We start from the raw sequence: 13,788 nt of genomic DNA, 5'->3' as shown, positions 1-13,788 counted from the left end.
GGTTACGCAGCGCTGTACAAGTTTAAACATGGGGAAGGACAGTCCCTGCTCAAGAGAGCTTACAATCTAAAGGTAAAAACTATGTAGTCAGTGTAGGTATCAGGAATGGGAAGGTGGTTAGGCACCAAAAGCAAGGGAGAAGAGATGGGCCTTGAGTAAGGACTTGAAAATGGGCAGGGAGGGCGCATGGCTTTTGGGCTCAGGAAGTCTGTTCCAGGCATAAGGTAATGCGAGGCAGAAGGGGCGGAGTCTGGAGTTAGCGGTGGTGGAGAAGGGTACAGAAAGGAGTGATTTGTTCTGAGAGTGGAGGTTACGGGTGGGAACATATGGGGAGAGGAGGGTAGAGAGGTAGTGGGGGGCTGCAGATTGAGTGCACTTGAAGGTCAATAGGAGAAGCTTGAACTGTATACGGTAGCGGATCGGGATCCAGTGAAGCGACTTGAGGAGAGGGGTGATATGAGAGTATTGGTTCACGCGGTAGATAAGACGTCCAGCGGAATTTTGGACAGATTGAAGGGGGGATAGGTGGCTAAGCGGGAGGCCAGCGAGGAGAAGGTTGCAATAGTCAAGACGAGAGGTAACGAGCGAGTGGACGAGGATTCGGGTGGTCTGTTCAGAGAGGAATGGGCGAATTTTGCTAATATTATAGAGGAAGAAGCGACAGGTCTTAGCTGTCTGCTGGATATGGGCAGAGAAGGAGAGGGAGGAGTCAAAAATGACTCCGAGATTGCGGGCTGAAGAGACGGGGAGGATGAGGGCGTTGTCAACAGAGACAGAAAGTGGGGGAAGAGGAGAAGAGGGTTTGGGTGGAAAGACAAGGAGCTCAGTCTTTGCCATGTTCAGTTTCAGATGCCGGTTGGACATCCAGGCAGCGATGTCTGAATATGAGCAGAGAAGGAGAGAAAAGAGTCAAAGATGACCCCAAGGTTTCGAGCTGAGGAGACAGGGAGAATGAGAGAGCCATCAACAGAAATAGAAAACGGGGGGAGTGGGGAGGTGGGTTTGGGGGGGGGGAAATGAGAAGCACGGTTTTGGTCATGTTTAATTTCAGATGGCGTTGAGACATCCAGACAGCAATGTCAGACAAGCACGCTGAAACTTTGGTTTGGATGCAAGGTGAGATATGAGGGGTAGAAAGGTAGATTTGGGAGTCATCAGCATAGAGATGGTAGGAAAAGCCATGGGATGAGATTAATGAACCAAGGGAAGAAGATAATGGTTGTACTCTTTTGTATTTAGAGGATCTGTAAATTAGGTGCGTTGCCGAGTTCTGCTATATTTGCAGCTTTCTAAATATTAAATCACTAGTTCCAATATAAACTGAATTTCTGTAATCCAAATGAACAAACACTGTCGACTGTATTACCAATCTAGAGGAATGTTGATCAAACTTTGCCTTGATCCTTCGCAATTTCCATAATAATTGAAAAGCTTTAGTAGTAATTACAGATATCTGTGGTTCAGATGTTAGCTATCCAAAATATCCCAATATTTTGAGGTGAGGTTCCACATTAAGTGTTTCCTTAATGATCAAATTCTTACATGTAATTGGTTTATGAGGGTTGCCCGGTATCAAAAATTTAGTCCTATCCCCATTTAATTTCAACCCATCACTCAAATCTGGATCAGCTTTCATATCTGTATAGATTTCTTGTATAGAATTATCAAAAAGAATACAAATTGTAATTTTATTTTAAAAAAATTATACACAGCCTAATTCCTAGGCTGTTTACAAGCATAGATGAAATTACAAAATCCTCTCTTAGAAAGTTTAATCCTAATTGCAACATTAAGACATTAAATAGTATAGGCGATATTGGTGATCCTTGTGGAACACCACGGCCTGGGAACCAAAATCCTGACATTCTATGCATTTTAACTTGGTATGACCGTGAGATGTTAGAGTCACAATATTTGTTCAACTGTGGCAGTGTTTTAACCTGACTAATTGAAGATCTAATGAGTCACTAAACTCTGAGTCTTATTAAAACTTTAACAATTAGTAATGATCAACTAGAAGGTATTGCACCTGCCCTGTTTAGTTTTTTATTTTTAATGTACTGAAATCAGCAAATATTCATTACATTTTGCAGAAGGATAGAATGTAATTTTGTACCATGGATTTGTTGACGTGTAGAGTTTGGTATCTGAACTACAGAGCTGCCACATATGTGCTTGTAGTCGTTTCCAGAAGGCAATAGATTTCCACTTTACTCTGTGCCATTCACGGTTATGTGATCAAATTGCTGCTTTCAGAATACCCTTTTTACTTCTGTTTTCTCCTCCGTAGCCTGACAAAACACCGAATAGGAACCAAGAGACACCGGGTATGTTTGGAGGTGCCACAGGAGGTGAGCGAGAGTGAGGCCTTTCCCAAGGAGGAATTGGGCTGTGTACAGTATGAGGTGGAAGTACCTGCAGGACAGAACATGGCTTTTCCAGTAGGACACAACGATGAGAACGGGGACAGGTCAACTCCGGCAGGTAAGCTTAAGCCCCACTTTTTAGTTTCTTGGGACCAAGTCTGCTCAATTCTTTTTCTCTGGATATTTTGTTATGAGCTGAGATGTATTCCTGGGGGAGGGGAGAGGGCATAGTTTGGGGTGAAATCATAAGCACCTCCAGGGAGTTTCAAGCATTAAGAAAGTAAAATTATGAAAATGTATCATTTTTGGTGTAAATTGTCATGAGCACTGACTGCATCAAGAAAAGTGCAAGTTATTTAGATTCTGGAGATTACTTTTTCATCTGTTGCAGTACGATGGCCTTGGGCCTTTTTGGGGGGAGGATGAGGGCTTGTAATGCTGGTGTCCTGTTTGATCACCTACAGTCGGTGCCTGGCTTTGTCACCTCTTATGGATAAGGAATATGAATAACCTGGCCACCCAGCCTACCGTTGCCTGCTTTCTCTAACCTTCAACTTTCTACATTTTTATTCTTGGCATACACAGACTCTACTGAAACGAAGCTTGAGGAGCATCAGATTGCAAAATTTAAGGAGGAAGAGAATGATCAAGAGGAGGAAGAGGACACAGTGCTGGACCTTTCTGTGGCAACCTCTGGGAACCCTGTATCCAGAGAACAACTTCTGTCTAGTTGCAAGAAAATCGCCTCCAGCAGTCCACCGTCCCCAGCATCTTCCACATCCTCAGACTCTGAACTGGCAGAGCCACTTAACCAAGTTCTCAGCCCTGCCAAGGCCCTGATTGTTCACAGCTATGCTAAGGGAGAGGATAGCAACTCGGACACAGAACAAAGCAGCAGCAAGAAAGCTAGCGGCGGAGAGAACATGACTGAATCGGGAATGGAAGAGGTGAGATGGTCTAAGAACTGCATTTTTTGTTTGTTTTTGATTTCATGAAAAGTTTCTTACATCACTTAGCCAAGTAAAACTTCATTTCAGCAATTTACAATAAAGGCATAATTTTTGAGATGAAAGGAATAGTTCTGCCTGTCCCATAATATATGAGCAGTGCGCTACCCCTAACTGGACTTGGGAGGTGCTAGATTACATGAGAACATCAGAAAAGCCATGCGGAGTCAGAGCAAGGTTTGAGCCCAACATCCTGTCTGACAGTAGCCAATCCAGATCCCCAAAAATGTGTGTTTCCCATAGTTCATTTCCAGTTAAGAGCAGTAGCTTTTCATAAGTACATAAGTAATGCCACACTGGGAAAAGACCAAGGGTCCACTGAGCCCAGCATCCTGTCCACGACAGCGGCCAATCCAGGCCAAGGGCACCTGGCAAGCTTCCCAAACGTACAAACATCTATACATGTTATTCCAGGAATTGTGGATTTTTCCCAAGTCCATTTAGTTGTGGTTTATGGACTTGTCCTTTAGGAAACCGTCTAACCCCTTTTTAAACTCTGCTAAGCTAACCGCCTTCACCACGTTCTCCGGCAATGAATTCCAGAGTTTAATTATGCATTGGGTGAAGAAACGTTTTCTCCTATTTGTTTTAAATTTACTACACTGTAGTTTCATCGCATGCCCCCTAGTCCTAGTATTTTTGGAAAGCGTGAACAGACACTTCACATCCACCTGTTCCACTCCACTCATTATTTTATATACCTCTATCATGTCTCCCCTCAGCCGTCTCTTCTCCAAACTGAAAAGCCCTAGCCTCCTTAGTCTTTCTTCATAGGGAAGTTGTCCCATCCCCGCTATCATTTTAGTCGCCCTTCGCTGCACCTTTTCCAATTCCACTATATCTTTCTTGAGATGCGGCGACCAGAATTGAACACAATACTCGAGGTGCGGTCACACCATGGAGCGATACAACTAACCCGGATATTTGATGCCCCAACACTGATTGTACCCTGATGTATCTGTGCTGGATTATTTTGTATGCCTCTCCCTGCAAGATTTCCACATGTTGCTGACTCAGGTCTTCCTCTCTGTGATCCAAGATGACATCATCTGCCATTTACTACTTCATTCACACTGCTTCTAGGTGCTTGAGTCGAGAGTGCGCAACAAAATGCGACTAAGAAGCAGATTGTGCTCCTTGGGCACTCCTTGGATGCCTCCAGGCTATGTGTCTGTTTTCGTCTGCTCTCTGTTTTTCTTCTTGCTCTTTTGTTTTTCCACTTTGCCTCTGATGTTATCCGACTCCTTATCTGACATGTCTCCTCATCTCTGTCCTACTACGCCCTTGGTTCTTTCACCCCTTCTGCCTGGTCCCTTGATTAGGACTTTGACCTACATCCCCCGCCCACTCTCATTCCTGTAACTCCTCAGCACTTAGAAAAGGCCTTCTTAATGCAAGGTTTACGCATCATAATGGCTCTCTTATTTCTGACCTTTTCTTCTCTCACTCTCTGGATCTTCTTTATCAGTGAAATCTGGCCTAGATCAGGTGATTCTGCGGCCCTTCTTGGATTCCGTCCTTCTGGCGTCCTCTCCTAACATGTGCCTCAGGCCATGTGGCGCACGGGGGGAGGGTGTAGCCTGTCTCTATTCCTCTGTATTACGTTATTAACTGTTTTTCATTCTAGTTAAATGTGTATTCTTCTCAATTGTTGAATCGATCATTAATGGTTCTTCTTCCCAGTTATATGAAACTGGCTTCTTATAAATTGTAACCCACTTAGAGCTGCGAGGTAATACCAGGATAGAAAATTGATTTACCATTTACCATGAATAATTTAAGACGTATTCAGAAGTTTTTCACTTTAGAGTCATTTCAATTGGCAGTACAGGCTCTGGTTCTTACGAAACTTAATAAAAAGATTTAAACATAAATAATCTGCTTTCGTGGGGATGAGTGGAGGTGACTTCTTTTTTTGCCTGTTCCATAGGTGGCAGAGGAATACTTGAAGTCAAAAGACAGCAAGAACACCAAGGAATGCCCCCAGCCTTTGAGTAAACTCCCTCGCCACCACCCCTTGGTGATGAAGGATTTTGGTAGTGATGAAGGTGAGTTCTGTGACATGGAAACACACATCAAAAGGTGGTTATATGGTCATTAAGCAGTCAGGAAGATCTGAATAGGGTAAATCGCTGGCCCTGCTTCAGATGAAGGGAGGCATATGGAGAAGAAGGTCATGTGAGTTTCTGTAGTGTAGGTCGCTAGCCCTGCTTCAGATGACGAGTGTGATGAACAGAGCATGTGGGTTTACTACAGTTAGGATACTGCCAGGAAACCAGTTTAATTATAGTCCCAAGAAGCTACAGTAACCTGGGTTGACCAAAGGGCATCTGTCACACTCTTACATGGACCTGACTATTCCCTTGGCAGGACTTTGAACTGTGTAGTGCCCTGTGGTCTTGTGGAATAAGGCCGGTGTTATCAAAAAATGTAATTCAGTGCATATTTTTAAAGTGCTATGTAACTAGTAATCTGTTTTGAAGTGTTATATGTATTGTGGGGCCCTGGATGCCAGATATTCTTGGCTCTGAATATCTGATATGTAGAGGCAGTACTGATTTTAACAAAGCTTAAAGCTATTTGTGCAGAGACCACAAAACCCTGTGGTCCCTGCAACTGAGTGTTTATCACATACAGTACACCTTGGAACAGCAGTTCTGTCTTTACAGAGATGCCGGATCACATATCAGCAGAAGAAGAGCTGGAAGAGACTGAACCTTGGGCAAAACCTCTTACCCATCTTTGGCAGAACCGGCCCCAGAATTTCCAGGCTGAAAAAGAGTATAATATGGCTATGGCACGGCAACCCCCTTACTGTGCTGTGTGCATGTTGTTTCAGACCTACCAACAGGTAAGCCTTGCTGACCCTACTTTACTATGCCGTCTGCGTGCTCTTGCTTGTGACGCAGTGTTGAAGCATAACCTTGTCAATTACTGGAATCCCTTTCCAGTTGACAGAAGTGCCTTTGTTGTTAGCCAAGTGCTATCCTGTTTTACTCTTCCAACTGGGTACCTTTGTTTGGGAACTAGACTAAGCTTTGGCCAGTACAACAGTCCATTGAAGGTCAAAAAAAGAAGGTCCCTCCTTCCCGTTGTCCTAGCTTCTGAAAGCACAGATCCTTTCACTCGGTTCTCTCGAATTCTCTCCACCAGTCTGAACCTTTTATACGTGTAAAGACCAAGAAAATGTAGAATCTTGTTTTAGGTCATATCCACTATTGCCTCCCCACCAGTGGCCACCTCGCTTACCCCCGTTTACAAAGCCACGTAGCAGTGCCGACACAGCACATTCAAAACGAATGCACTGTGTTGGCATTACCGCAATGGCGGCCGCTAGTGTGGTTTTATGAACGGGGGTTACTTGCTTCAGGAACATCTCTTGAAGATATTTCTATATAATCAATATGTAAACCACTGAGATCAGGGCTCAACAAAACCCAGGTGCCAGGTTGTTATGGTGCCTAAAAATTGCACTCTGGTGCCCAGGAAATTTTTTTTTCTGCACCCGACTAGTGTTTTTTGGTTATGGTGCTGCAGGGGCGTAGCCAGACACCCAATTTTGGGTGGGCCTGGGTCCAAAATGGGTGGGCAGAAGAACTCCATGTCCCACAACTGGTGGTCTTTCCCCCTCTCGCCTGCATGCCATATGGTCTTTCAAATATCCCCCCCCCCCCCCCTCATACATACCTTTTAAATAGCAGATTTTCACCAGCAGCGAGCAGCAACTAATATACACTGCTCAAGTTGGTTTCACAGCATTCCCTCTAATGCTTCCTGTTTCTGCATAGGCGGGAATACATCAGAGGGAAGGCTGTGGGGCTGCTGGGAGCAGTATATATCAGTCGCTGCTCACTGCAGGCAAAGATCTGCTATTTACAAGGTATGCAGGAGGGCCAGTTGTTGGGAGTTTTTGGCTGGTGGGGCTTGAGGATCCCTGCCAGCCACATCATAGGTGGGTTGCTAGTGGGTGGGCCTGGGCCCACCCGGGCCCGCCCTTGGCTATGCCACTGTGGTGCTGTAGAAAAAAATGCATACTTCCTGCTTCCCCACTGCAACTTGGCTCTTTGTGAATTTGAGCCATGTTGTTCAGGAAATGCATATATGAGAGAGAAAAAAGTTGGCTAAAGGAGGTACATGAGAGAGAAAGAGAGAGAGATGGCAGAGAAAAACTGGATAAAGGCTGTGGGGGAAGGGGATACACAAGACAGAGGAACTGGGTAAAGGCTGGGGGGGTGCATGAGAGAGAGAGACTGGATAAAGGGGGGAGGGTGATACATTACCTCCTATCCCATAACTTTCTAATCTCCTTAGGAATCTTTCACCCAGGGCTAGAGGGGAGATGGATGGAGTGAGTCATGAGTGGGAGGGAGGGAACTGTAAAAGCAAGGAGGTAGTTTGTTTCCCCTTCCTCACGCAGCCGTCATCACTATACACTCAAACAAAGCGAGTGAACCTATGAGCTGCTGCATGTTGGTAGCATTTATATTTAATCTCAATTATATTTTCAATGTACACAGAAGAAGTATAATGGAATAATTTTTCATAGGTAGAGTAGTAATTTGTTATAAATCGTAATCAGTATGTCACTTGGAGGGGCTGGTTATAGGGACACCCTAGCAAGTGTTATATTCATGCAGAGATTTTTTTTTCTTCTGGTAAAAGGGCCACTAAAACAATCAGGTGCTCAACAGTCAGAGTTTCTATCTATTTATTTACTTATTTATGACATTTATATCACACATTAAACGTGAATTAGGTTGAAACGAGAGCTTTTAAAATCTTCTTTTTTTTTTCCTGTGCCTACGTCAAAAGAAAAAGATGGGATGTGGGAACTTGCTTCTTTTGTTTTGTGGATTGCAGCAGGATTATAAAAATGCACTTGCCTTTTTTTAAAATGCCCAATTGGGTATATTTGCTAATCTCAACTTTGTTAAATGTTTCAGACCTATCCATCTACTTGCTCCCATGATATAACTGAATTTTATTATTCTGTCTCGCTTTATTTTCAAACGTAAGCTACATTGAACCCGAGTTTGTTTGGGATAATGTGTGATATAAATAAAAATAAGGGACTTTTTTTTAAAATTTTTACAATCTTTTTGCTATTGTTTTGGGTGAACCGGTGTAGCAATCTCTGCTTTACTGGCTTCAGTCCATATAACGGGTTAGATAGGCTCACCCTGTCTCCTGTTTTATCTAACCTCCTTGGTAAAAAGGGTGGAGGAAGTGTGGGTGGGTGTGGGAAAGAGATTGGTAAGGGGGACATGGGATAGAAGGGGATGGAGAGGAGAAGGGAACATTCTGCTCATGAATGGGAGGGAAAGGAAAGGGGGGATATGGTGCTCAAGGATGTTTGCTCTTTTGGATATATTATCTTAATTTTGTATTTAGCAGAGTAGAGAAGAAAATGATTTTTTTGTTACTTTTACTAGTATTTTTACTGCTTATAGAATCTGGCTTTCTTGGGGGGGGGGGGGGGGTCAAGGTGACTGCGACACAAGCAGGCCGGGCCGGGGGCTGGGATGGAGATTACTTGAGGTGGGGATGGGTTAGATTTCTGTCCATGTTCAACTCTCTACCTTGAAAGGCTGGCAGATTGGACATCCAAATGACAAGTGCAAAGTGATGTACGTTGGGAAGAATAGCCAGGTTCCGTATCATTTATAGGATCTAAAATTATCCCAATATACATGCTCCTCACAACCTCACTCTGGGTTTTCTTTTGACTTGCTCTTTCTTACCTACCTTACCACTGGCAAATGTTTCTCTGTAGAGTGGTAGAGAGCTGCTTGATAGAATGGAGTTTCTTTGAAGGGGGTGTCAGGGTGGGGATACTGAGGACACCCCCTTCCCCTCCTCCCCCATGTAAAGCAGCATCATTTTCCTAATAAGTGTATGTTTCCCTCTCTTCTTAGACTGAATTTGGAGGTCAAAGCATTAAAAGCGATCCAAGTGCTGATGGCCTTCGAATCCGAACAAAGCCCCTGATCCCAGAAATGTGCTTCACAACCACTGGAAGCAGCACCGATCTCTACTTGTCAACACCTTTCCTGGAAGAGGACGGCACCAGCATTCTTATCAGCTGTGCAAAGTGCTGTGTCTGTGTTCACTCTAGTAAGTGCAAGGGTACCTACCTCTCTCATCTCTCCCATCGCATGCAGGGGGGATGTTGCATTCTGGAAATGTTGTAGATTTGTGCTAAGGCAAAATTTGCGTGTGGATCTCTGCGGCTAAAAATACACACATAAATTTCCATTAGTGTGGAAAACTAATTATTAGCACCCAGTGATCGGTGCTAACTGGCTCGTTATTCAATTTGGTATATGCCCAAATTTGCGTGCACAATTTTAAGCGCATTTATGGAATTTCAGGGTAATTGTCCTGCATTTCCTTGGAGAACTTGCTTTATGTGTAACCCACATTTGGCAGTATTCCTACTTGGGAGTAGGACAAAGAAATAAAATATGAATTCAAATAAAACATGCTGTAGCATTCTGAAAAACTGGAAGCTTCGGTTACCTTTCCGTGGCAGCCCTACATAGAAGATATTGTGATAAAAAGTACACAATCATGCATAACTCTCTTAAATTGACCAAGCTGTAGAAAATATCTATATATCTATTTGGATGGATAGAATATTTTTGTAAAAGCTTTTCTTGCTAACCATCACAGTTTGTTCTTCCAAGGTTATGCACAAATCAAGAACAGGCTAAGAACTTATCTAGTATATAAGTACATAAGTAATGCCATACTAGGAAAAGACCAGAGGTCCATCGAGCCCAGCATCCTGTCCCCGACAGCGGCCGATCTAGGTCAAGGGCACCTGGCAAGCTACCCAAACGTACAACATTTTATACAAGTTATTCCCGAAATTGTGGATTTTTCGCAAGTCCATCTAGTAGCGGTCTATGGACTTGGCCTTTAGGAAACCGTCCAACCCCTTTTTAAACTCTGCCAAGCTAACTGCCTTCACTATGTTCTCCAGCAACAAATTCCAAAGTTTAATTACGCGTTGGGTGAAGAAAAAGTTTCTCCTATTTGTTTTAAATTTACTACACTGTAGTTTCATCGCATGCCCCCTAGTCCTAGTATTTTTGGAAAGCGTGAACAGACGCTTCACATCCACCTGTTCCACTCCACTCAATATTTTATATACCTCTATCATGTCTCCCCTCAGCCATCTCTTCTCCAAGCTGAAAAGCCCTAGCCTCCTTAGTCTTTCTTCATAGGGAAGTCGTCCCATCCCCGCTATCATTTTCATCGCCCTTCGCTGTACCTTTTCCAGTTCTACTATATCTTTCTTGAGATGCGGCGACCAGAATTGAACACAATACTCAATACTCAATAATCTAGGAAAAAAACACCTTCAAAGCAGGAAGCTTGTGAAAGAATCACTTGGTCCATTAGATGATCACGGATTCAAAGGGGCACTTAGGGAGGACAAGGCCATAGTGGAGAGACTGAAGGAATTGTTTTGCTTTGGTCTTACTGAGAAAAATGTCAGGGAGCTATACCTATGCCTGAAATATTGATGATGATTCAAAGGAACTGAAGCAAATTTTCATATACCTGTAAGACGTAATAGGCCAAATTGACAACTAAAGAGTAGCAAATCATCTAGACTAGATGGTATACACCCAGAATACTGAAAGAACTAAAAAAAATTAAGTGCTGGTCTATTATTAGTGATCTATAACCATCATAAAATTCCTTAAGATTGCATAGTGACAAGCTTTACACCAATTTTAAAAAGGGTTTCAGGGGTGATCTGGGAAAGTACTGACCATTGAACCTGACTTCAGTACCGGACAAAATGGTAGAAACTTATAAAGAACAATACTGACGAGCTTTAGAAAATGGCTACTTGATCCATAAGCTCTGCTCTTCACCTCTCTTTCACCTGCAAGAATTGGCAACGATTTGGCGAATATAACATAAAAAATATACAGTAACACACTGAGAGCAGATAAAGAACAGCATACAGACAAGTACTGGCCACGGAAACCCCTAATCCTAGAGTTTGGTAGGGAAGCATGACTGAAACAGCATGTGTTCACGTGAACTTGAGGGAGAGCTGCTGAGCGAGAGCAGAGTGTTGGTGGGTAGGCCTTCCCGCTGAGCAGTGATGAAAGAGGCACCAGTGTAGTGATGTGGCCCAATGTGAGGAAAGCAGCAGAGACATGTGATCCAGTTTCTTGCCGTACTTGGTTAGCTGTCTGGGTGAGAGCCCAATCTAGGGCACAGTGACAACAGAGAATCCATCCCCTATGGTCTAGCCCTTAGAGAAGAACAAACTTCAGAATGCACAGAATTGCAGTCTCTTCTGCTATATACTAATGCAGAATCTCTGGATCACTGCTGTGCAAATTGGGAAATCTTTTGGATAGCAATTATCTGTACTGTGGGGCGAATATAGTATATAACTAAGATGGTACATCCTATTTTTCAGTAGTGGCGGTGCGTCTATTCTCACAGTTGGTGGTACCTGAAAAGATAGGAATAGGAAGAAAGGGAATATCTCCACCCTGCTTTTGGGGGAAGTGCTGTCTCTATGTGGTGCCCCTTGTGCTGTTGGAGTGAGACACTTGTCTGTATACTTTGCTGCCACTGAGTGGACTATAAGCCATTACTGGTCTGCCTATGGATACTAAAACTAGTTACTAGAAGCATTCCCCAAGTTTGGCAAATTGGCTAGAGAGAGCAGTGAAGAGCCCGTTAACATGCAGATTGTTTGACCTCCAAAGCCAGCAGAGGTAAATCCATCACTAGAAGCCTGTATGACCAAACTTACTTTTTGGAGCTAAAGCTACTTGAGGAAATCTCTATTATTTTTTTTAATAAACAATTTTATTTATACTTTACAAGTTATACAAGGTTCACTTGCAAGTTGTAACATGGAGAGATTAAGTAAATAAGGAAAATTTAAATACATCAAAAATTAAATCTCTTACGTAGAACAAAAAAAAATGATAGGAAAATATATAAAGGGAGCGTGTACAGAAGGTAAGGAGAACCAAATAAGCAAAATAAAATATAAATCCAGTAACTGGCCTGACCGTGTTCTCTCCATATTTTCTTTTCCCAATCTAAATTCTCTCAAACCTTGGGTCTAGGAATACTGTTCTGGTTCCCAAAAAAACACACATTATCCAGATATCTTATTATACATTTACATGAATAAGCTAACAGAAATTTGGCTCCTATCAGCCTTGTTTCTTCTCTAAGGGCTAAAAACTTCCGCCTTCTATCCTGTGTGGATTTTGTTACATCTGGATAGATCCAAATTCTGTGTCCACAAAAAGGTTTTGAAGAATTCTTAAAGTACATCTTTAACACAGAGTTTAAATCCTGTTCAAATACGAAAGAAACCATTAACCTACGCCTTGGAGTTATTTCACTTAATGATTCTTCTAGCACAGCGAAAATATCGTTTAGGCCTTGTTCAGTTTGCTGATTTTGTATCTCATTCCCGAGGCCCTCTTGCGTTACTCGGCTTCGATTAGGCAATGGTAAGTAATACATTTTATTTAAAGGAGGAATAGCTTCATGAGGAAAATGTAGAATCTCCAACAAATATTTCTTAAAAACATCTGTCGAGTTTATGCCCATGGCCATCGGAAAATTTAGAATCCTTAGATTCAAACGTCGACTGTAATTCTCAACCTGTTCCATTTTACAACTCATCAGTCACATCTGTTATAATAGTATTAGTAGAAGATTTTAAAGTTTTTACCTCCGACTGTAGATGTGTAATTTGGTGCGTTGTTTCTTGTTTAATTTCTTCAATTGATAATGTTAGTTTATCAACTTTATTAAGCAGATGAGTCGTTTCTTGAGCTGAAGTAGTAACCATTGTAGTTAATCGTTGTAGAGCTCCCCAAATGGATTCCAAGGTTATCACCACGGGAGCACTCATTGCTTCCATTTTCTTCCCCTCCGTGTCTGGGTGAGAGGCACTGCCAGCGAAAGCTCGGTTAACATCGACTTCCAATGCCACTGTGCTTCCTGCCTCGTCCCTAGGAAACGCAGGACGTGGTGGAGGATTAGGGCCTGGAGGTGAGAGTGATGTTTCAATCCCCAGAAAGACCGATTCTCCTTTCTCGGCTCCTTCAGCGGGGGTCTCCACTCCGATAAGAGAACAAGCTGTTGCATAGCGGTCTAGTGTCTGCTGGACCGGGGACGAAGTCCTGTCCAATGGCAGTCAGGCTTTCACCATCCCTTTTCTTTTTGTATGTGGCATTGTCTGAAGAAAATAGTAGAGGAAACGCCAGCAGAGAAACTCTGACTGTTAGCAAACATGCACGGCCGCCATCTTGACACGCCCCCGTTCTTACCATGCAGTTTCATTGAGGAAATGTCTCTTAAGGCAATCATGGAAATTGGAATTGAACTAAAGGCTTGAGATGATTGTGCCA

The 13,788-nt window shown here is 43.0% G+C and overlaps 1 protein-coding gene across 1 annotated transcript in view; it reads left to right on the top strand.

The window, feature by feature from the left end:
• KDM4A (lysine demethylase 4A) overlaps positions 1 to 13,788 on the top strand; it is a 130,040-nt gene that overhangs the window by 86,623 nt on the left and 29,629 nt on the right. Inside the window, exons 10-14 of the mRNA XM_030205471.1 lie at positions 2,291 to 2,484; positions 2,952 to 3,313; positions 5,304 to 5,421; positions 6,043 to 6,224; positions 9,289 to 9,487. Coding sequence (XP_030061331.1) covers positions 2,291 to 2,484; positions 2,952 to 3,313; positions 5,304 to 5,421; positions 6,043 to 6,224; positions 9,289 to 9,487 — 1,055 coding nt within the window. The remainder of the gene's footprint in view (positions 1 to 2,290; positions 2,485 to 2,951; positions 3,314 to 5,303; positions 5,422 to 6,042; positions 6,225 to 9,288; positions 9,488 to 13,788) is intronic.

The sequence above is a fragment of the Microcaecilia unicolor genome, chromosome 6 (assembly GCF_901765095.1).
Source record: "Microcaecilia unicolor chromosome 6, aMicUni1.1, whole genome shotgun sequence".
Classification (NCBI taxonomy): domain Eukaryota; kingdom Metazoa; phylum Chordata; class Amphibia; order Gymnophiona; family Siphonopidae; genus Microcaecilia; species Microcaecilia unicolor.
The sequence above is the reverse complement of the archived record's forward strand: the minus strand, read 5'-3'. Positions and strand labels throughout refer to the sequence as shown.